This window comes from Periplaneta americana, chromosome 4, assembly GCF_040183065.1.
Source record: "Periplaneta americana isolate PAMFEO1 chromosome 4, P.americana_PAMFEO1_priV1, whole genome shotgun sequence".
In the NCBI taxonomy this organism is placed as follows: domain Eukaryota; kingdom Metazoa; phylum Arthropoda; class Insecta; order Blattodea; family Blattidae; genus Periplaneta; species Periplaneta americana.
In genome coordinates, this window is record NC_091120.1 from 205,389,772 (window position 1) to 205,411,812 (window position 22,041).

The 22,041-nt window shown below is 36.5% G+C and overlaps 1 protein-coding gene and 1 long non-coding RNA gene across 2 annotated transcripts in view; one reads left to right on the forward strand and one right to left on the reverse strand.

Moving 5' to 3' along the window:
- LOC138698685 (uncharacterized) overlaps positions 1-1,975 on the reverse strand; it is a 27,014-nt gene extending 25,039 nt beyond the window's left edge. The window contains exon 1 of the long non-coding RNA XR_011331924.1: positions 1,818-1,975. This is a non-coding gene — a long non-coding RNA (uncharacterized lncRNA). The remainder of the gene's footprint in view (positions 1-1,817) is intronic.
- Positions 1-22,041, forward strand: part of LOC138698684 (PI-PLC X domain-containing protein 3-like) — a 40,144-nt gene that overhangs the window by 918 nt on the left and 17,185 nt on the right. The window contains exons 2-3 of the mRNA XM_069824858.1: positions 17,153-17,320; positions 19,238-19,469. Of these exons, the coding sequence (XP_069680959.1) occupies positions 17,153-17,320; positions 19,238-19,469 (400 nt within the window). The remainder of the gene's footprint in view (positions 1-17,152; positions 17,321-19,237; positions 19,470-22,041) is intronic.

Genomic DNA, 22,041 nt, shown 5'->3' on the forward strand with positions numbered 1-22,041 from the left:
TAATGTATGTATGCAAAGGGGTCGGAGGTGAAGAAGCGTGGTTTGAGAATATTGTGATACTTCTGACTAGTGTCCTGCAATGTTCGAACACCAAGACATTACAAACTTCGGCTTATTCCATATGAGAAACTAGTCACACTATCTGTGCTAAAATCCTTAAGAGGTTAAAACATAAAGGGGTGGGATTGGAGGACAGCGAATATTTTTATAACAAGGTGGAACAACACGGCAGGCCTCCTTCTGTACAGCGAACATCGGCTAATATCAAACTTCGCCATACTCGAAAAACTTGAACTGAACATAACGCCTGCAATGTAAGATGCTAGTTCCGACCATCAGTAGGACTTGCTGCACTAGCCAGTGCGGTGGAAGAATTGTTAGGGTAGCAGGATTTACTAACTCCTCAAGTACAAGAAAGCGCATTTTATTTATGAGTAAATGTGTGGTAATGATGGCACTGTAATAATGAATGATAAGCACAGGAACGCCATTTCGTAGCGCTTTAGCAACATCTTTAGCAAGACTTGTGGCTTCTGTTGCATTCAAACAATATTAAAATACGATCATTTGGTCCAGGGAGCATCAGTTTTTGGTGTAAAGGTAATTCGTTTGGTATGTTTCTTAATAATTGTAATTACGAAATGGCGTTCCTGTGCTTAACATTTAATAATAATAATAATAATAATAATAATAATAATAATAATAATAATAAGCGGATAATAATAATCATCATCATCATTATAATCTACTTTAAATAAATAATTGAACATAACCTCAAAACTGTACCACACCACTCTAAAGACACGATGTGATCACTGCGAAAGATATAAACCTACCCAACATGAACTCAAATGCGTTCGTTACATATAATTATATCCGATTAATAATTTTCTCTGACATTTCACACGGAATTATCACGTAAACCAGAGGTACCACCATTATGTTGCACTATACCGGAAAGCACTCCTTTTTTTTTTTTTTTGATCCAGGGTAATTGTATTTATGTATTTATCTATCTAAAGCGTATAGGCCTTTCTGTGGTAATGTTGATCTCTTACGCAGAGAGTCAGGGTTAGATTCCTGGTCGGATTATTTCATGGTTTAGGTTTTCCCTCAACCGTAAAGCAAATGCCAGGAAATTCGGACCACAACATTCTTGAATATCACCGGCTTCATTCATCACCAAAATCATATTCATAACAAATCAGTAATACATCTACAGACGCCATCTAGTTCACAACAATAGAACCAGTTTCAACAATAGTACACAGGCCTTCGGATTTCACCCAAAAAGATAAACTCGCGATACGACTCGCATACTATATAACGTCTTCGGATACGACCAGAGATGTTAAAGCGACTTAAATAACAGCAAAAAAAAAAAGCGTACATGTAAGGCAACTAAACTTAATCTGTCACTGATTCTCGACTTTATGAAAATTTGCATATTTATTTTTCCAAATAGACCTATATGTATACTTGTAAAGTTATACCATTCCTCAACTTCAGTTCATCGTGAAATAACACAACACAAATCAGACGTCATTTCCGTGTGTGGTGCGTAGCGAGATCGAAGATTCAATAATAATAATAATAATAATAATAATAATAATAATAATAATAATAATAATAATAATAATAATATATAAACGATTGTATTTATTATATTTTTCAAGGACTGAAGATGCTATTTTGTATATTATTTTTCAAATATTGAGAGAATTATTGTGGCCTACATATTAGCCGTTCAGAATTATGTTCGACGATCTTGCATTCTTCTTTACTTTCAGAATCAACACTTTAAAAATATAACTTACGACACAAAACTTTCCTCACTGATAAGCGGAAGCCTGGTAGCTTTGTTGTTTGTGTGTGCTTGAGCTCTTACTGGTTGCGTAGTCCAAACGAAGCCCAAGGATAACTTCAATCTGCTCGACATGTAACTATTAAAAAAAAGAGTATGTGATAACTTCAACAGCAACAATCAACATTCCTAAAAATTATATGTTACAAAATCTCTAGTTGTCGTTCGTTGACTAATTTTTTTTCATCATCGTTAGGATTATTATTATTATTATTATTATTATTATTATTATTATTATTATTATTATTATTATAGAACATCTATAATAGTAATAGATAGACAGATAAGACATCGAAAAAGTAATGTAATGTAAATTCTTCAATATAGATTCTTTTGCAATTTTTGCACAACGTTGGTTGTTTATTTTCATAATATCATCGGTGCAACGACGACCTTTAACCAAACGATGACGTCATCTGATAAACTGAGATTAATGTTGTTGATATTTAAGTACGATTCACATTTCACGTCGCATCACATCAATAGACATCAATAATTATTATTGCATAATGCACCACCTGCTCGAACGCATCCCCTGGCTGCTTATACTGCCTGCTTATTCAATGGTTAAACATGTAGCTTATAGAAAAAAATTGTCGCTAGATGGCAGCTCCTAACGGCCAATGAAGTCACCCGTGGGTGAGGCCAAGAATTCGCCATAGATTATCTGACATTCGCCTTACGGTTGGGAAAACCTCGGAAAAAAACCCAACCAGGTAATCAGTCTAAGAGGGAATCGAACTCACGCCCAAGCGCAGCTCTGGATAAGCAGGGAAATGTGCTACCGCCTGAGCTATATAATTACTTGGTTTTCCCCAACCGTAAGGCCAATGTCAGGTAATCTGTGGCGAATCCTCGGTCTCATCTCGCCAAATACCATCTCTATATCACCAATCTCATCGACGCTAAATAACCTAGTAGTTGATACAACGTCGTTAAATAACCAACGAATGCATTGCAGGCGGCTCCAATAAGCAACAATGCTGTAATCCTTGTCTTCGCCAGGGTTGCCAGATTGGATGATTTATCGCAATTTAGCCTACATTGCTTAGTCGTCGAGTTTCCCGTTACGCTGCCTTAGAAATGGAAAGAGCGAAGTTACAACATATTCTTTGTTCATTCATTCATTCATTCATTATCTTCCATAGATCTTACATGACCAATGAAGCTTCAAGATGTGGAACAAGTCAAAATTTTACAATATTACAATTACAATTTTTACAAATTTTTACAATATTTTACAATTTTTACAGTTTTACAATGTAGTAATTTTCTACAATGATGAGGTGAGGTCCGAGGATTCGCCAAAAGATTACCCGGCATTTGCCTTTTGGTTGGGGGAAACCTCGGAAAAACCCAACCAGGTAATCAAATCAAAGGGGTTGATGCCGAGGACTCGCCATAGACCATCCGGCTTCAGTCCCACGGCTGGGGAAAACCTCGGAAGAAACCATTCAATGAGACCAAAGGGGGATCCAACCCAAGCCCGAACGCAGCTCCGGATCAGCAGCCCAGCGAGTCTGCCGACTGAGCTACATCGATGGCTCTACTAAAAGTATACAATACATAGCCAATCAGATTATTAAATTTACAAACGCAAACGATCATTCATCAGTTGAGCTATATGTATAATACAAAACAAGTAGGTTAATTAAATTTAAGGCATAAACAATTCCATCAGTTGTGATGTAGGTTTTTAGACCATTATTTGAAATCTGAAGTCGCTCTTGTTCATTGTTGACAGTATTGTTGCAACATGCTTCACATTTTCTTCATCTCTGTATTCTAATATTAAGGCATAATGGCGGGTATTCACAATAGGCCCTAGTACGTTAACCGTACAAATAGTAAAGGTAGCATTCCGTACTTGTGATTTTTAAGTACAGGGGTTGCAAAGTACGTACGATAAGTTCAGCCCTAGTAGACTAGGTAGAAAATGCGACCGTCCCCTCTTATACAACTTTCCTCGCGCCCCATACTCACACCCCGGAAACCCCACTTTTTTTTATTTCTCTCCCACCTCTATGTTCTATTTAATATTACTACAATACCTCCATCAACATCTCCTAATTTCTACCACAGTCTAGTATTTACAGTCACGAAACTCAATACGTAGTAAATATGCATCCATAGATAGTTGCTAACCACTAGGATCGCTAATATCGCCTCATTACAGACAATGCGAAATAGTACCGGCACAGTCTAGTACACAGACAGACTAGTACTAAATTATTATATTTCATGTACATCATTCCTTGATAAATTGACTAGTAGATACTGAATATGAACAAAATCCGTCCAATAGTTTAGTAGAAATCGCTGTACACAGACAGACTAGTACTAAAATTATTATATTTCATGTACATCATTCCCTGATAAATTGACTCGTAGATACTGAATATGAACAAAATCCGTCCAATAGTTTAGCAGAAATCGCTGTACACAGACAGACTAGTACTAAAATTATTATATTTCATGTACATCATTCCCTGATAAATTGACTCGTAGATACTGAATATGAACAAAATCCGTCCAATAGTTTAGTAGAAATCGCTGTACACAGACAGACTAGTACTAAAATTATTATATTTCATGTACATCATTCCCTGATAAATTGACTCGTAGATACTGAATATGAACAAAATCCGTCCAATAGTTTAGCAGAAATCGCTGTACACAGACAGACTAGTACTAAAATTATTATATTTCATGTACATCATTCCCTGATAAATTGACTCGTAGATACTGAATATGAACAAAATCCGTCCAATAGTTTAGTAGAAATCGCTGTACACAGACAGACTAGTACTAAAATTATTATATTTCATGTACATCATTCCCTGATAAATTGACTCGTAGATACTGAATATGAACAAAATCCGTCCAATAGTTTAGTAGAAATCGCTGTACACAGACAGACTAGTACTAAAATTATTATATTTCATGGTACATCATTCCCTGATAAATTGATTCGTAGATACTGAATATTAATAAAATCTGAAAAATAGTTTCTATAGGGTACAGCATCACTGAATTCTCGTAGAGGGGAAGTGCAGCATACGAATATGTGACATGGGTTGTAACAGAGAAGTGTGAAGACATCTGGAATCCTTCGCCGATCTCACGCCGCCGTGTGATTTGTATTAATTCCTGTGAAAAAGTTAAACTTTATAGCCCACTACTTTGGAAGATCTCATTATTGGATTTTATGTTCCTAATTATGTCAGGTGAAGAATACAATGCGTGCAGCTCTGCGTTGTGTAACTTTCTCCATTCTCCTGTAACTTCATCCCTCTTAGCCCCAAATATTTTCCTAAGAACCCTTATTCTCAAACACCCTTAATCTCTGTTCCTCTCTCAAAGTGAGAGTCCAAGTTTCATAGCCATACAGAACAACCGGTAATATAACTGTTTTATAAATTCTAACTTTCAGATTTTTTGACAGAAGACTAGATGACAAAAGCTTCTCAACCGAATAATAACACGCATTTCCCATATTTATTCTGCGTTTAATTTTCTCCCGAGTGTCATTTATATTTGTTACTGTTTCTCCAAGATATTTGAATTTTTCCACCTCTTCGAAAGATAAATCTCCAATTTTTATAGTTCCATTTCGTACAATATTCTGGTCACGAGACATAATCATATACTTAGTCTTTTCGGGATCTACTTCCAACCCTATCGCTTTACTTGCTTCAACTAGAATTTCCGCGTTTTCCCTAATCGTTTGTGGATTTTCTCCTCGCATATTCACGTCATCCGCATAGACAAGCAGCTGATGTAACCCGTTCAACTCCAAACCCTGTCTATTATCCTGAACTTTCCTAATGGCATATTCTAGAACGAAGTTAAAAAGTAAAGGTGGTAGTGCATCTCCCTGCTTTAGTCTACATTAACACCTAAAATATTCACAGTTTCTCCTGAATGGCTCTGTCACTGCGGAGGAGAGCGTCAGGCTGTGAAGATGATCGACGCACAGCCTAACCAGCTGATCCCCAGGCGGACGTTAGGTCGCTACAGTTCACATGCATTGAAACCGCAACAAAGATGGAGACCGTGTTGCAGACAATCATATGCGTCGAGGCCAAGGTCGCGGCAGTTCCGCCCTGCTCCCTTCCCGGGCAGCTAGTGAGGCCCGGGGATCCATCTTGATGCGCTTATGGTACCGGCTATGTAATGTTTCCAACATCGGAGGACTAGCATGCTGCATTAACTTTCATTACGTCATCCGTCTGTCCATCCATCGTCAGTCCTCATTTCACTGTTTGATAGAGAGGTTAGTTGCTTGGTTTCCTTTTGATTCGTTATTTATGTATAACCATTTACTTTAAAAATAGCTCCTTTGACTGGACCCTCCTCTCTCTTATGAACCTACGAACATGTATGATATTCACAGCGCATAGGTAATTGAGTATGGACACTTCGCGTCGGTACCTTTGATGTAGCCGGACTGATTTCAATGACCTTCAAGCCAGCTAGAGCGTGAGATTCTTCTGCTTTCTCCAAGGCTCATTCACAATGAAAATTAAACATAACGTAAGCGTTAACTTAACGTTACAGTAAAATCAAGAAGTCATACCATCATTCACGATGGGAACATAAATATAACAGCAAACATACTTGGTAACCATGGAAACATAACAACGACGCCATTTCCTCATATTCTGTCGTATACTTCAGCGCTCCACGATTGTGTTCTGTTTGCAAATCACGTAAGCATAAGCATGAAAGTTTGGAGTTTGCAAACTTTCATGTTAACGTCTTACGGTAATGTTTATGTCAATGCTTATGTGAATCATTGTGAATGATCCCATTTGGTAGCCTGGGCGCAAACTTCTGTGTTTATGTTACGGTTATGTTTAATTTTCATTGTGAATGGGCCTTTTAGAGTTGGCGCTGACATCACACCAGCTAGCAGTCGACACAGCGGAAATATAACACATTTAATTAATACATCTAGGTACATTATGTACTCAAATAAAACAAATTGGATCCATAAAATAATAAGTCCGTCATTAACTGTAATGTCTAGACTCTAGAGTTCCTTTATAATGAGAATTGAGACGTTGACCCCAACAACAATTAAAATATGTAATGATTTGATAGTGCTGAAAATGGAAAAACAAAACTCTTATGAGAAGTAAAACCATATACCTATATTATATTATATACAAATATTAAACGAATTTGATACATAATTTTATAATGTATTATATTATTTTATAATATAATTTATTATATCTGAAATATAAAAACATATTATTACAACTAGTTTGCCACTGAGAAATAAGGAAAAGCTGTTAACTTGAATTTATTTGAAGCAAAGCGTTACTGGATTATGCAATAAGGTAGGCGATGTTTGGATTCTGTGTCTCAACTCTATACTCAATTATTATCTTAGCGTATACTCGATTACAATAACCTCTAGCGCTTGAAAGTGGAACTAAACGCCGGTGCACTGAGAAACAAAACAGAAAAATTCGCTCAGTGTCCATTCTTTGTAATCCCTATTCGCTGATATTCACAAGTAACGAGATTTCTTTTTTATATAGAAGTAAGCTTTTGGGTAATCCACCGTGACCTGCAAATCGACATTTTCAACGTTTCTGTAGTTCCGAAGAATTTTCCTTTCCTGTGCTTTCTCAGCCAATGTCCAGGTTTCACTGCTATACATGATTAGCCCTACAAGTTTAATGGCAATTTTATAAATCGTGTTTTTAATATTCTTACTTTGATTTTGAAGTCCAGAACTTGAAGGCATGGTTACCCGAAGTGATTCTCTCCTTTAGGTGTACTGTATCACGTCGTCGTCGTAACGCAACTAATCCAAGTGCGTGTAATATATTATCTTAAGCGTGATACTTCTTCATAAGATGTATCTTATTTGAGATAATATATTTTCCACTGTTAATAAAAAGGAGCATCTTCTGCGTACCTCTGGAAAAATAACTAAAAAACAGACTAGTGGAGTGCTTTGTGTGACAGTGTCTCGGGCAGAAACATGGAAATTACGACGAAGTTAAGAAAAAAGTCTAGAAGCATTTGAAATGTGGATACAGAGAAGAATAAAGTGTGTGAAATTGACACACCGAATAAGGAAGAGTGAATGAAGAAAGAATGATGCTGAAATGATCAGGAAGAGAAATTGACTGCGCCACTGGTTAAGAGGGAACTGCCTACTGAAGGATGCACTGGAAGTAATGGTGAACGGGAGAAGAGTTCGGACAGAAGAATATATCAGATGATAGACAATATTAAGATATATACTGGTATATTGTATGCGGAGACTAAGTGGAAGGTGGAAAAGACGGAAGATTGGAGAATGCTGGGTTTGCAGTGAAAGACCTGTCGTTGGGCAAAAAAAAATATGAATAAATGAAATTCATTGCATTCTTCACAAATTTAATTTTATTACTGTTATACTTAATGTTTTACTTGCAGACTCTCATTCAATCCTCAACAGATGGAAAAACTATTTTGGACAACTACTAAATACAGTATGCATAGGCCAAATAGAAATGATCAGGACGAAATTCAAATACAAACTGCTGAGCCATTCATACCGGAACCCACACTTTCTGTAGTCGAAATTCGATAGAAAATCTGAAAAAGTACAAGTCTCCAGGTATTGATCAAATTCCAGCAGAATTAATACAAGAGGGTGGAAGGGCATTATCTAGCGAAATTTATAAACTTGTACTTGCAATTTGGGAAAAGGGAATTGTACCAGAACAATGGAAGGAGTCCATAATCGTACCTATCTTTAAGAAGGGGGACAAAACTAACTGTAGTAACTTTCGAGGAATATCACTTTTGTTGACGTCGTACAAAATTTTGTCCAATATTCTTTTGAGAAGATTAACTCCGTACGTAGATGAAATTATTGGGGATCATCAGTGTGGTTTTAGGCGTAATAGATCGACTATTGATCATATTTTTTTGTATTCGACAGATATTGGAGAAAAAATGGGAGTATAAGGGTACAGTGCATCAGGTATTCATAGATTTCAAAAAGGCGTATGACTCGATTAAGAAAGAAGTTTTATATAATATTCTTATTGAATTTGGTATTCTCAAGAAACTAGTTCGATTAATTAAAATGTGTCTTAATGAAACTTATAGCAGAGTCCGTATAGGCCAGTTTCTATCTGATGCTTTTCCAATTCACTGCGGGCTAAAGCAGGGAGATGCACTATCACATTTACTTTTTAACTTCGCTCTAGAATATTCCATTAGGAAAGTTCAGCATAACACAGATGGTTTGGAATTGAACGGGTTACATCAGCTTCTTGTGTATGCGGATAACGTGAATATGTTAGGAGAAAATCCACAAACGATTAGGGAAAACACGGGAATTTTACTGGAAGCAAGTAAAGAGATAGGTTTGCAAGTAAATCCCGAAAAGACAAAGTATATGATTTTGTCTCGTGACCAGAATATTGTACGAAATGGAACTATAAAAATTGGAGATTTATCTTTCGAAGAGGTGGAAAAATTCAAATATCTTGGAGCAACAGTAACAAATATAAATGACACTCGGGAGGAAATTAAACGCAGAATAAATATGGGAAATGGCTGTTATTATTCGGTTGAGAAACTTTTATCATCCAGTCTGCTGTCGAAAAATCTGAAAGTTAGAATTTATAAAACAGTTATATTACCGGTTGTTCTTTATGGTTGTGAAACTTGGACTCTCACTTTGAGAGAGGAACATAGTTAAGGGTGTTTGAGAATAAGGTGCTTAGAAAAATATTTGGGGCTAAGAGGGATGAAGTTACAGGAGAATGGAGAAAGTTACACAACGCAGAGCTGCACGCATTGTATTCTTCACCTGACATAATTAGAACCATAAAATGCAGACGTTTGAGATGGGCAGGGCATGTAGCACGTATGGGCGAATCCAGAAATGCATATAGAGTGTTAGTTGGGAGACCGGAGGGAAAAAGACCTTTGGGGAGGCCGAGACGTAGATGGGAAGATAATATTAAAATGGATTTGAGGGAGGTAGGATATGATGATAGAGACTGGATTAATCTTGCTCAGGATAGGGAGCAATGGCGGGCTTATGTGAGGGCGGCAATGAACCTCCGGGTTCCTTAAAAGCCAGTAAGTAAGTAAGTAAGTATACTTAACGTTTGTTTGTTTATTTTTATATTGCTGAGAAGTACATGAGTGGGTTTCGAAATAAAATACGGGTTGTTAGCCAACATTGGCTACTGATAAGCAGACAACTGATGACGCAGAGGTCAGTGTCATCACCAACTGTCAGCGCATTCTATTCTACTGACATAATATTTGTATTACTCAAATACGAATGACTCCACTCAGAATGCTTTCGCACACAGCTGCTCAAGGCTGCTGACTGAACTCCATGTGAGTCAGGCCCTGTGCAAATTACAGTATATGCAATGTAATAATAATAATAATAATAATAATAATAATAATAATAATAATAATATATATATATATATATATAATTTGAACTGGTAATGAAAATTACGGGAAAACGGCTGAACGGATTTTAAAAAATGATCTCTCATTTTGAAGCTTGGAACCCAAAGTTTTTCAGAATAATAGTAGTTTTCAGTGAAATGTCAATTTTTCTACATCATTTTCCTATTTTCAAAAATCCATCTTTCGTCAGTTTTGAGAACTAATTAATTGCATTTCAGAATAAACAAAACACACACTACAATTAACAATATACTATTACACGAAGGCCATGACCTACAGGATTGCTGACATACTTAGAGTTCAGATGGGTCAGATTCTTTTACATCATAATGCCAATATGTCGATCTTCATTTGTGTAATTTTTTGATAACGTATAATAATAATTTACAAGTCTGGTTCTCTGGTCTGTAGTTTTCCGAGTACAGCTGTGTATTCGATATTAAGAACTACAAAACTTAAGTATGTTTGATGACATTAGTACCATTAAAAATGAAATATTATTATAGTTAATGCAACACATAATGGTATACTGATGATATGAAAGTGAACTCTTCTGGGGCCTTAAGTAAGTAGACGCAGAGAAAGAAGATTTTTTATATTAGATCTTCATTTCTACATTATAATATGCTGAGTTACAGCTATATATATATATATGTATATATATATATATATATATATATATACAGAGAGAGAGAGAGAGAAGTAACTCGTCCGGCCTTAATTAAGGATGACCACGAGGATCCGGAAATTAATATCGAATAAATATAATTAATTAAATATGAATATTGTTATAAAAATAACAATAATAATTAAGCACCATTGATTATCAATTATAAAAATAAAATCTTAGAAGATGACTATAAAAAGAAAAGATTTTATTTAAACTTAGCATATCCTTAATTAAGGCCTTCTGAGAGGTATAAATGAAACTGTATAATCTGCAGGGAATCTTTAAGAATTTGCGAGATGATTTTTTGAATTTCAAAAGATGATATTGATAATTGTTTTAAAAAATTGTATGTAAATTTTGGTAAAGAACTCCGAGCACCAAAAAATAAACCTGTCACTGACCAATTGAAGAGAGGGATGTTATACTTGGCACTGAGGTAGGGAATACAAGGTTCATAAATGGCCCTCTTTTCCTGATCAACCTGATGAGCTTGGTTTAGATCTTTCTCCATGCATAGTTCGATCTATGATAATAGCCTTTTGTTGTTGCCTGTTTATTGCTCTATATATATATATATATATATATATATATATATATATATATATATATATATATATATCTGAAAACTATAAAACTTACGTAACAGCGTGGTCGGTCGACGGATGTTGCGTCAACATTTGTTGAGACTATAAATTAGGAATGCCTATAACATAGACATCAACGTGAAGTTTTGATTTTATGCACGAGAAAGCATAATATCATAAACTTCTTTCCATCTGATTGTAGATAATTATTTGAAGAGAAGTAATATAATGATAACGAGATACTAAGGCTATTGTTATGAACTTAACACTACTTGTATTAAACTTGTAGGATATGTGGAAATCAAACCACAGTATAGAGATATGATCAAACAGTTGTTTTCTTCCTGCTCACAAGGAAGTAATGCCATTGTTTAAAACTTCTGTCGTACGTAATTTTGACGTATAATGGATAAACAATTGATCCTCACTACTTTCCCCGCCAAGAGAGCACCTCCTTCTAGCTGTGCCTCCGTCTTTCAGTTGCTGACTATAGTAGTCGTGACAGCAGGTTGCAACTTACACGCTTGGCCAACTTATTATGAGATATAATTATTTGGAAGTGTACGTCAGATTTACGTATCAATAGTATTAATAGAAAATTTTCTGTTAGTGCAGTTTATTTATTCCCTTAAGTTTGTTTTAACTAACAAAGTAACACTGGATGAAAACTTACGTGGTGATCGACACTACTCTGCAGATCATAGATGAAAGTTCAGATGATGATGCTGATGATGACGCTGAAGGCAATGTAGAGATTGAATATGAAACTTGTAACAATGACAAGGATCTAAGATACAGTAGGAGAGAATGAGAATCACGTAGAAAGCAAGCGAATGGAGAAAGAAGGCAAAAAACAAGAAAAGAGGAAGAAGAGAAAAGGAAAGGAAAAGGAAAGGAGAAGGAAAGGAAAAGGAAAGGAGAAAGAAAGGAGAAGGAAAGGGAAAGAAAAGGAGAAGAGAAGAGAAGAGAAGAGAAGAGAAGAGAAGAGAAGAGAAGAGAAGAGAAGAGAAGAGAAGAGAAGAGGTGAGAGGGCATAGGGCCAGAGGGCACGAGGGCACGAGGGCATTTTCATAACTCTAACCTACAATCCGCAATGACCTGAAATAGCTATTGCTTCACTCCCACATGTAAAACCGACTGATCGTTCTGACATTGTTACTTGCGTTTTCGCATTGCAACTCAAGAACTGAAGATGTATAGGTTAAATAAAAGGTATTTAGCATGAAGAAACCCATTCAGAGGGGTAGGCCTATGTTTCATTATTATGGAAGCAAATAACTTCCAAAATGTCTGCTATTCTTCATTGGAAATAAATTTGAAAATTTTTAATTTGAACTTCTAATGAACTTAGTTAGCAACATTTGCTGCACAAGCCACTAGTAATAATATTGACAATAATAATCAGGGAACGGATTTATATGGACTAAAAATATATGAAATATGTAAATATATATGTAGTTATTTTTACCAAAATATGGAATTAAATATGGATTTTTACCAAAATATGGAATTAAATATGGACTTAAAATTATAAAAAAATGACTATGTACGTTAAATATTGGTACATTTTAATCAAACTAAACAAAAAATATAATGGACGTACCTTATCTTCCAATGTAGTTTCAACAAAACACAATTTTTATTGTCTGTTACCATAACAATAGGTTACAAACATTTCTTTCAAGTGCTGAAAAGTGAATCTTCTTCTATTGTCTCTGAGGATAGATTTATACTGACTAAAAGAGCGTTCGACGTCACAAGAAGTAACTGGTACATAATTCAATTTCACAATGTCTGCTGGGGATAAGTCCAAGTTAATCTTCACTGTTGATTCACCACTCATCACAGCAACAACCTTTTGTAGTTCTTCATATCCAGGGTTTTTTGAAAGTACAGTGTCCACCTTAGCTCTTACTGCATCTGCAACTTTACCTCTACCACGATTCAGTTGTTCCACAGTACTATTTATAATTTCAAAACTTTCAGATAGTGAAAGGTGCCTATTTTGGAGACTTTTGAGCGTTTTTATGATGCATGAAAATGTATGCTGAATGTGAGCTAAGTCATTCTTCACACTTATGTCACAGGTAACTGTTTTCGCAGTATCAATTGAGACTGCATCTTCAGAGTCCAATGCAAGGAGAACATTGTTAATAGAGTCTATATGTTCGGCATAATATTCAACTGCTTCTAGCCATGTACCCCATCTAGTTAAAATTGGCTTTGGTGGCAATGGAATTTCAGGGTACATTTCTTTCAACACGTTAACTCTACTGGGAGCTTTGAGAAATACTTTTTTCACTGATGAAATCAACAAATCTACTTTAGGGAAATTGTCTCTGACCACTTCTGCCACACGATGAAATGCATGCGCCACACAAGTAAAATGAGTCAATTTAGGATATACAACAGATAATGCTTGTCCAGCTTTGACCATATAAGGGGCAGCATCGCTAATAAAGAATAACACATTATCGTACATAATACCCTTTGGCCACAGGATACCCATAGCTTCGTTGAACAGTTTAACTATAGTTTTGTTATTGCACTTTTCTAGAACATCACAATGTAAAAGAATTCGTTCAGAATATTGTTCACTTAACAAACCGATAACTACATTACCAACAAGTCTACCTTCTTTGTCGGGAGTCTCATCAATGGAAACCCAAATTGAACTATCTTTAATTTCATCTCTTATCTTCTGTATTGTCTCATCGTAGATGGATGGAGCATACGTCTTCCTAAGTGTTGACTCATCCGGGATTGTATGTTGAGTATATTTTTCAAGGAATTCCCTGAAGACCTTATTCTTTAGTTTGTAGAGAGGAATATCAGCAGAGATGAGAGAACGGCACAGGTCGATGTTAAACTCAGATCTTACATTCGATGTTGTTGGTTGTGTTAAAAACAATTGTCTCTGCTTGGAATTTAGTTGTTTGTTGGCCTGATGTTTACTAGTTGTAATGTGTTGTTGCACCAGGAACTTTTGTGTAGATGATACTGCACACTGACACAAATTACAAAATAATATTTTATTGTCAGTTGATAAACCATCTTCTTTAAATTCTGAAATGTAACTTGTTAGTTTTGATTTTAAATTGACTGAATGACGTACTTTTGGCATATTTACCGTCTTTATAGTATGATTTACAAAACTGAACCTATGTGTACTCTGACTGGCATTTAACTGTTGAGCTGCACAACTGAAGTCTGTTAAAAATTTTAAATTAAATTAATACAGTTTTGTAACTTACTTTCCCTTTGTTGATAGGACTGCTAATTTTCAAATAACTCTGATGTTAAAGGGATTACTGAACATGTGTTTAAATCTCTATTGTTGAAATGTATTTTTAAAAGTTAATGGAATTTTGTTTTGTTTTATTGTTAAACCTAATATAATATGGACTGTTTTATATGAAATATGGAAAATATATGGAAATTAACGAAAATATGTACTAAACTCTAAAATATGGAAAAATATGGAAAATAAAAGTAGGATTTTTCAACCCTACACATTGTGAAACATAAAGATAATGCAAAATATAAATTATATTAGCTTTATAAGTAAATATGTATTTACATATAAATCCTTTCCCTGATAATAATAATAATAATAATAATAATAATAATAATAATAATAATAATAATAATAATAATAAAAGTAACATTTTTGTATGCAGTTTTATAAAATTATCAGTTTTGGAAATATTTCAAGCAAGAAATTTATTCCTCCAAGAAGGTAACTTTCTAAAATTTCTGTTCTTTCTTTACAATACAGTATTCTTTTTCTAAAGAAAGAGACTGATGATTCTGCAATTATAATACCGAAGATACTTACAAACAGGACCGTATTTAGGGGTCCTTACGCCCCTGAGAAAAAAAAACCAATCCCACCACTTGGAAGTAGTGGTCAGCATGTCTCACTGCTGTACTTGCGGGCCAGGGTTAGTTCGAATACTGTTGATGTTGAAGGTTTTTCTGCGATTTTCCCTCAATGCTTCGAGTAAATGCTGGGTAACTTCTGTCATTTGGTACTCAGGACTGTTTCGCCGGAATTATCATCATTAGATACAGAAATCAATGGCAAACTACCGTGTCTGTCACCCAATTCCCTAGTAGTCTGGTAGCTGCCAGATGACTAATATGATTGTTATAGATGAGGAAGTGAGACCTGGCATGTGAGCTGTGTGGGAAGAGAAAGAATGAGCTATCAAAAGGAGTTTGTTTCATGATGATCAATATTAAATGAATCTATCGACACGGAAGTTCATCTCAGACTAAGGCCCGTAACACACTTGCAGAGTTTTCGCCAGCGAGAAATGTGTTGCGAGAAAATTAAAAAATTGATAACGTGGATTCAAATGGACGTCCACACACTGGAAGAGATTCTCGTTCGAGGCAAAAACCTCGCGCGAGTTTCTCGCTGGAATCGGTAGCTCAGCGGATTTTCTTGACACATTTATCAAAGATGTTTGACATTTATACTCTTTATGACGATTGAATGTAGAAAAAGATATCACAGGTGGCGATGAATTGTATTGTTTTTATTTGAAAATGAGGAAAGATGGCTGATAATTGCAGTCAGAAACTTATCGAACTTGTACGATATCACCCGTAGGCCTATTTATATGATACACGGGATGAAAACTATAAAAACACGAAACTTAAAGAAGAAATCTGGAGACAAATATCAGATTATCTGAAAGTAAATAGGGCTATATTTTATTTTGATGAGATTTAATAGTATTGATTAAACATTTGAAATAATGTATCTATATGTCTTAACAGTTTACGTAATTTTAATCAGAATATAGCAAAGAATTCTCTATCATATCAAGAATGGCAAAAAAAAAACTGTGGTCCATTGAACCTGAAATAACGCCTAAACGTATTATCATTCAAATCGAAACCAGTTTCCAAAACTCGCCCTTATTTTCGTAAGATACAATGTGATTTTCAGGTATTTCTAGCTTTAATTTTAGGCCTACTTCTTCTTTTCATGAACAAAATATGTTCATGTAACTCCATTTCCTCATCATCTGAATACTCAGATTCAACAAAGCATTTAAGTACGACAATATACGGTACGTAATTACATAACCTGTAATATTTCCCCCAACGAGTGATTACTATAATCAGAAAAATGCTTTCTGCATGAAGGCAGTGCATAGCTGATCATAGCGAGGTGTGATCTGTGATAGCGAGAACTCGCCAAGTGTGTGGAGGAAGGCTCTTCGCCTCTTTCTCGCAACACATTTCTCGCTAGAGAAAACTCTTCAAGTGTGTTACGGGCCTAAAACCTAGCTTCCTCCTCCATACCCATTGGTGATACAGCCAGGGCACATGATAAGGTTACAGGACAGGTCTTGCCTTCTCTAATGTACAGACAAACACATTCTTGAAGTTGTCAGATCGCTAAGGATTGTTCCTGTCAGGAACTTAAAGAATAACTATTTAACGTGAAGTAAACTTTGATACAAGATTGTAGCAAATAAATGTTCTGAAATGAAGTGTCACTTCACGCCCTCAGCAGTTGTCTAACACAGAGAATGATATACAGTAGCTGTACTGGTCGTGCAGGTCTGGACTGCAATGCTGTCTTCCTCACGGTGTCTTCTCTCTGGCGGCCCTCACCCCACGGGCGGGGGCTGGCTGACCGGGACCTGGAGCTCAACTGGGAGGCATCGTGTGACCCCACTATGTTGCCAGATTGGATTGGGCTCTTCGACGCCAATCCCAGCACCACAGGTCAGTTTCTGACGAAATAGTGCATTCTTCAGAATCTTGGAGTGTGGGATTGGCCAAAAGTAAAATTTGCCGATTGAATTGCCAATACATTGTTACTGAGTGCTCTACAAGACTAATAACAACAATAATGATGATAATGGTAGATATCATAGGCGCCAACTTTGGGGTAGCAACGTACTTTCTGCCCCTTTATTTATGAAACCAGGGGATCGCTCCCTCCCACTGAACATTTATAATTGCAAAATGAGTACTGCTCATATTTGAAAAATTAATAATAGTAATTCTTCTTCTTCTTCTTCTTCTTCTTCTTCTTCTTCTTCTTCTTCTTCTTCTTCTTCTTCTTCTTCTTCTTCAAGGTTTAGGCCTTTCGGCCTGTTCCGCCTCCATTAAAATTGATCTCGCCAACATTTTACTGGTCTTCCTAATGATCTCCTTCCTGATGGATTATAATTCATGGCTGCTCTCGTTATACTTCTAGTTGGCATTGTGTTTACATGTTCTTTCCAATTATGTTGATATTCTTTAATAAGTTGAATTGTACTATCTATTTTTAATAATAATAATAATAATAATAATAATAATAATAATAATAATAATAATAATAATAATAATAATAAAGGTAAAGGTATCCCCGTAACATGCCATGAAGGCATTTGGGGGGCATGGAGGTAGAGCCCCATGCTTTCCATGACCTCGGCACTAGAATGAGGTGGTGTGGTCGGCACCACGCTCTGACCGCCTTTTAGCCCCGGGAAAGACCCGGTACTCAATTTTATAGGAGGCTGAGTGAACCTCAGGGCCGTTCTGAAAGTTTGGCAACGAGAAAAAAGCCTGTCACCACCTGGGATCGAACCCCGGACCTTCCAGTCCGTAGCCAACTGCTCTACCAACTGAGCTACCTGGCCACCAGTAATAGTAATAATAATAATAATAATAATAATAATAATAATAGTGTTAATTGAGAGGCCGGAGGAAAAAACACCTTTGGGGAGGCTGAGACGTAGATGGAAGGATAATGTTAAAATGGATTTGAGGGAGGTGGAATATGATGATAGAGACTGGATTAATCTTACACAGGATAGGGACCGATGGCGGGCTTATGTGAGGGCGGCAATGAACCTTCAGGTTCCTTAAAAGCCATTTGTAAGTAAGTAATAATAATAATAATAACAATAATAATAATAATAATAATAATAATAGCGTTAGTTGGGAGGCCGGAGGAAAAAAGACCTTTGGGGAGGCCGAGACGTAGATGGGAGGATAATATTAAAATGGATTTGAGGGAGGTGGAATATGATGATAGAGACTGGATTAATCTTGCTCAGTATAGGGACCGATGGCGGGCTTATGTGAGGGCGGCAATGAACCTTCGGGTTCCTTAAAAGCCATTTGTAAGTAATAATAATAATAATAATAATAATAATAATAATAATAATAATAATAATAATAATAATAACAGTGTTAGTTGGGAGGCCGGAGGAAAAAAGACCTTTGGGGAGCCCGAGACGTAGATGGGAGGATAATGTTAAAATGGATTTGAGGGAGGTGGGATATGATGGTAGAGACTGGATTAATCTTGCTCAGGATAGGGACCAATGGCGGGCTTATGTGAGGGCGGCAATGAACCTTCGGGTTGCTTAAAAGCCATTTGTAAGTAAGTAGTAGTAGTAATAATAATAATAATAATAATAATAATAATAATAATCATAATAATAATAATAATAATAATAATAATACAGGATTGAAAATTATGTATAGTTTAACAAAGAAAGCAGCACCCATTAAACTCTGTATCAACAGTACTTTTTATTATTTGGTATTCTTTGCTGAACATGGATTGCTAACAGACGGAACCATACAGAGTGTGAAGTTATTTTATTTCAGAGTTCTGATAATTGTTATTTGGAACATTGACAGAAGTGCCGATCCCGCTTGTGAAGATAAACCCCGCGGACCACACCGATGGTTTCTTCAGAACGAACGTGAGTCTGGGGCGGCCTGCCTTGCCAGGGGGCTGGGAGCTGGGCCACAACGCGACGCCCACTGAGGGCGACCACTGCCTGCCCTTCTGGGCCGCCTCATTCCGGGATGAGCAGCTGCTGCACATGGACTGCCTCAAGATCCGCCCCACCTGGATGTGGGACCACAGGTACCACAACCTCATCATCATCTCTGTTACCATCATCAATGTCATCGTTTTTGTCATCACTAGACCTCGGATTTTAGGTAAAAACCTATTTTGTTCCTCATGATATATACAAAAGAAAAGTTGTATATATACGAATTATGGACATATATGTTCAAAAATGGTGGTCCTATACAACCTAAAAATACCTAATTTCACGTTAAAAACTATTTTTACCTAATTTTACACTTTCCAATTTCTACAGTTGGTAATATGGAAATGCTGTGTAATTCTGTATGCCAGTCGTGCCTTGACAACAATCGCAGCTAGTAATCTACACTGATGCAGCCCCGTACATGATTGCTGCCATTAAATTACTTAAAGTATTTTACCCTGCCTTGCTCCATATTACTTGTCTTGCCCATGCCATGAATCGTGTAGCTGAAATGATACGGCTTGAATATCCACAAGTGAATAATCTGGTTTCCACAATTAAAAAGTTTTTTATTAAAGCACCTACGAGGATTCAATTATTTCGAGAGCAACTTCCCAGTTTGCCACTTCCACCAGAACCTATTCTTACTCGATGGGGAACATGGTTACAGGCCATGGAATATTACAGCAATCATTTGGAGGACATTAAGAACTTTGTTTGAAACTGGGGGAGGATGCAGTGAGCATTACTTCAGCTAAAAAACTTCTGCAGGACCCAACAATTGCCCGGGATATTGCATTCATCAAATCACATTATGTATTTCTGGTCCCCATTATTAATGCTCTAGAGTCTTCAGGCAAACCCGTCTACACGCAACTGGGATTGATAGAAGAGGTGACAGAAAAAATCAACTTTGTTCCTGGTTATGTTTGTAAAAAAGTTTCTGAAAAACTCAAATCAGTGGTTCAAAAAAACCCAGGACTGACAGTTCTCCGCACAGTTGCTGACATCTTGGCTGGCAAAACACCTGAACATGAATGTGCTGTTCCCTTGCATCTAATACCAACATTTAAATATGCTCTGGTGTCATCAGTTGTTGTGGAATGCTCATTTTCTGCATATAAGATGGTGTTATCTGAGAAGCGATGCAGTTTCTCAATGGAAAACTTAGAAAAGGTGTTAGTTGTTTACTCTGGCTCTAATTGAGGGGCCCGAGATCAAAATGGGCTATGTCATCCAAAGTAAATTTTAAGAAAAATGCAAAAATGTCCTACATATCATACAAGAAAGATACAAATGCAGGAATGGCTCTAATTGATTAAGACGTCAGTAGTAAACATGTGTACCATGTTTATTCAAATCATAATGTCCAAATATTCGTTTTGTAAGAAAATTTAAATTTTGATATCCCATTTTGATGCATTTATTTTGAAACTCATTACTCTAATTTTACATTACTTGATCTAATTATGCTTTTGAACATGATTTCGTTAAAATAAAGATTTCGAAATACTTTTATTTTATTTTTAATAGCACTATTCCCAAAACAGTCACAAGAAACTTCAAAAACTGAAAGTGTTTTACTCAATAATTACAGTAATTGTATGGTTTTACGAAAATTGTAAAAAAATCACTCTTCAAATATGTTCACAGGAATCTTTAACAAGGAAACTATCCGAGCGTTTCGCATGGGACTCGCATTCGGGGGGTCCGTGGTTCGATTCCCAGACCAACTAACCTGAATGTTGCTTAGCCAAATGCCGGGTTGGAATTTTCATTGCAATGTTCCATTTTCTCTTCCCCTCCCGTGTAGAAAAAGAATTTAGATTTTGATATCAAATCATTCATATTTCTCATCTCATTTAATAGCCAACCGTTCTTTGGTTCCCACCCTTCTGCTATATTTTTTATTTTTATTTTAGTAGGTTATTTTACGACGCTTTATCAACATCTTAGGTTATTTAGCGTCTGAATGAGATGAAGGTGATAATGCCGGTGAAATGAGTCCGGGCTCCAACACCGAAAGTTACCCAGCATTTGCTCATATTGAGTTGAGGGAAAACCCCGGAAAAAACCTCAACCAGGTAATTTGCCCCGAGCGGAAATCGAACCCGGACCACCTGGTTTCGCGGCTAGACACGCTAGCAGTTACTCCACAGGTGTGGACCTTCCGCTATATCTCTATCGGGATTCATTCCTTAAGAGCACTTCCAAGGGCACTCCGACACCTTGGAAGGGCCGTTGGAATGGCTCCTATGCTGCTCGGTCACCTTTTCGGTGTGAGGATAGGAGGCCTCCATTGGGTGAGCAGATGAGGAGTGACATGCGGCCGGTTGGCTGGTGCAAACTCATCCTCATTCATCCCATAAATCCTGGGTGCACAATAGGTCTTAGTATGACCGATGTGCAAAGGGTAGTCCTAATCGCCCGTAACCACCGTGACCTAACCTAACCCAACCTAACCTAACCTAACAAGGGAAAAACATGTGCAAAGGCCATTAACGTCCTCTTCTCCATGTTGTTCGTTTGTTGGCATATTCCTGCTCATACGAATTTGCAGGTTTATCTGCGAATGGTCTTCTCCTTCCCAGAACAATCCAAAATGTTTCTACAACAATCCTTCTACATCCATGATGTATCGATGTATTGATAACCTACAGA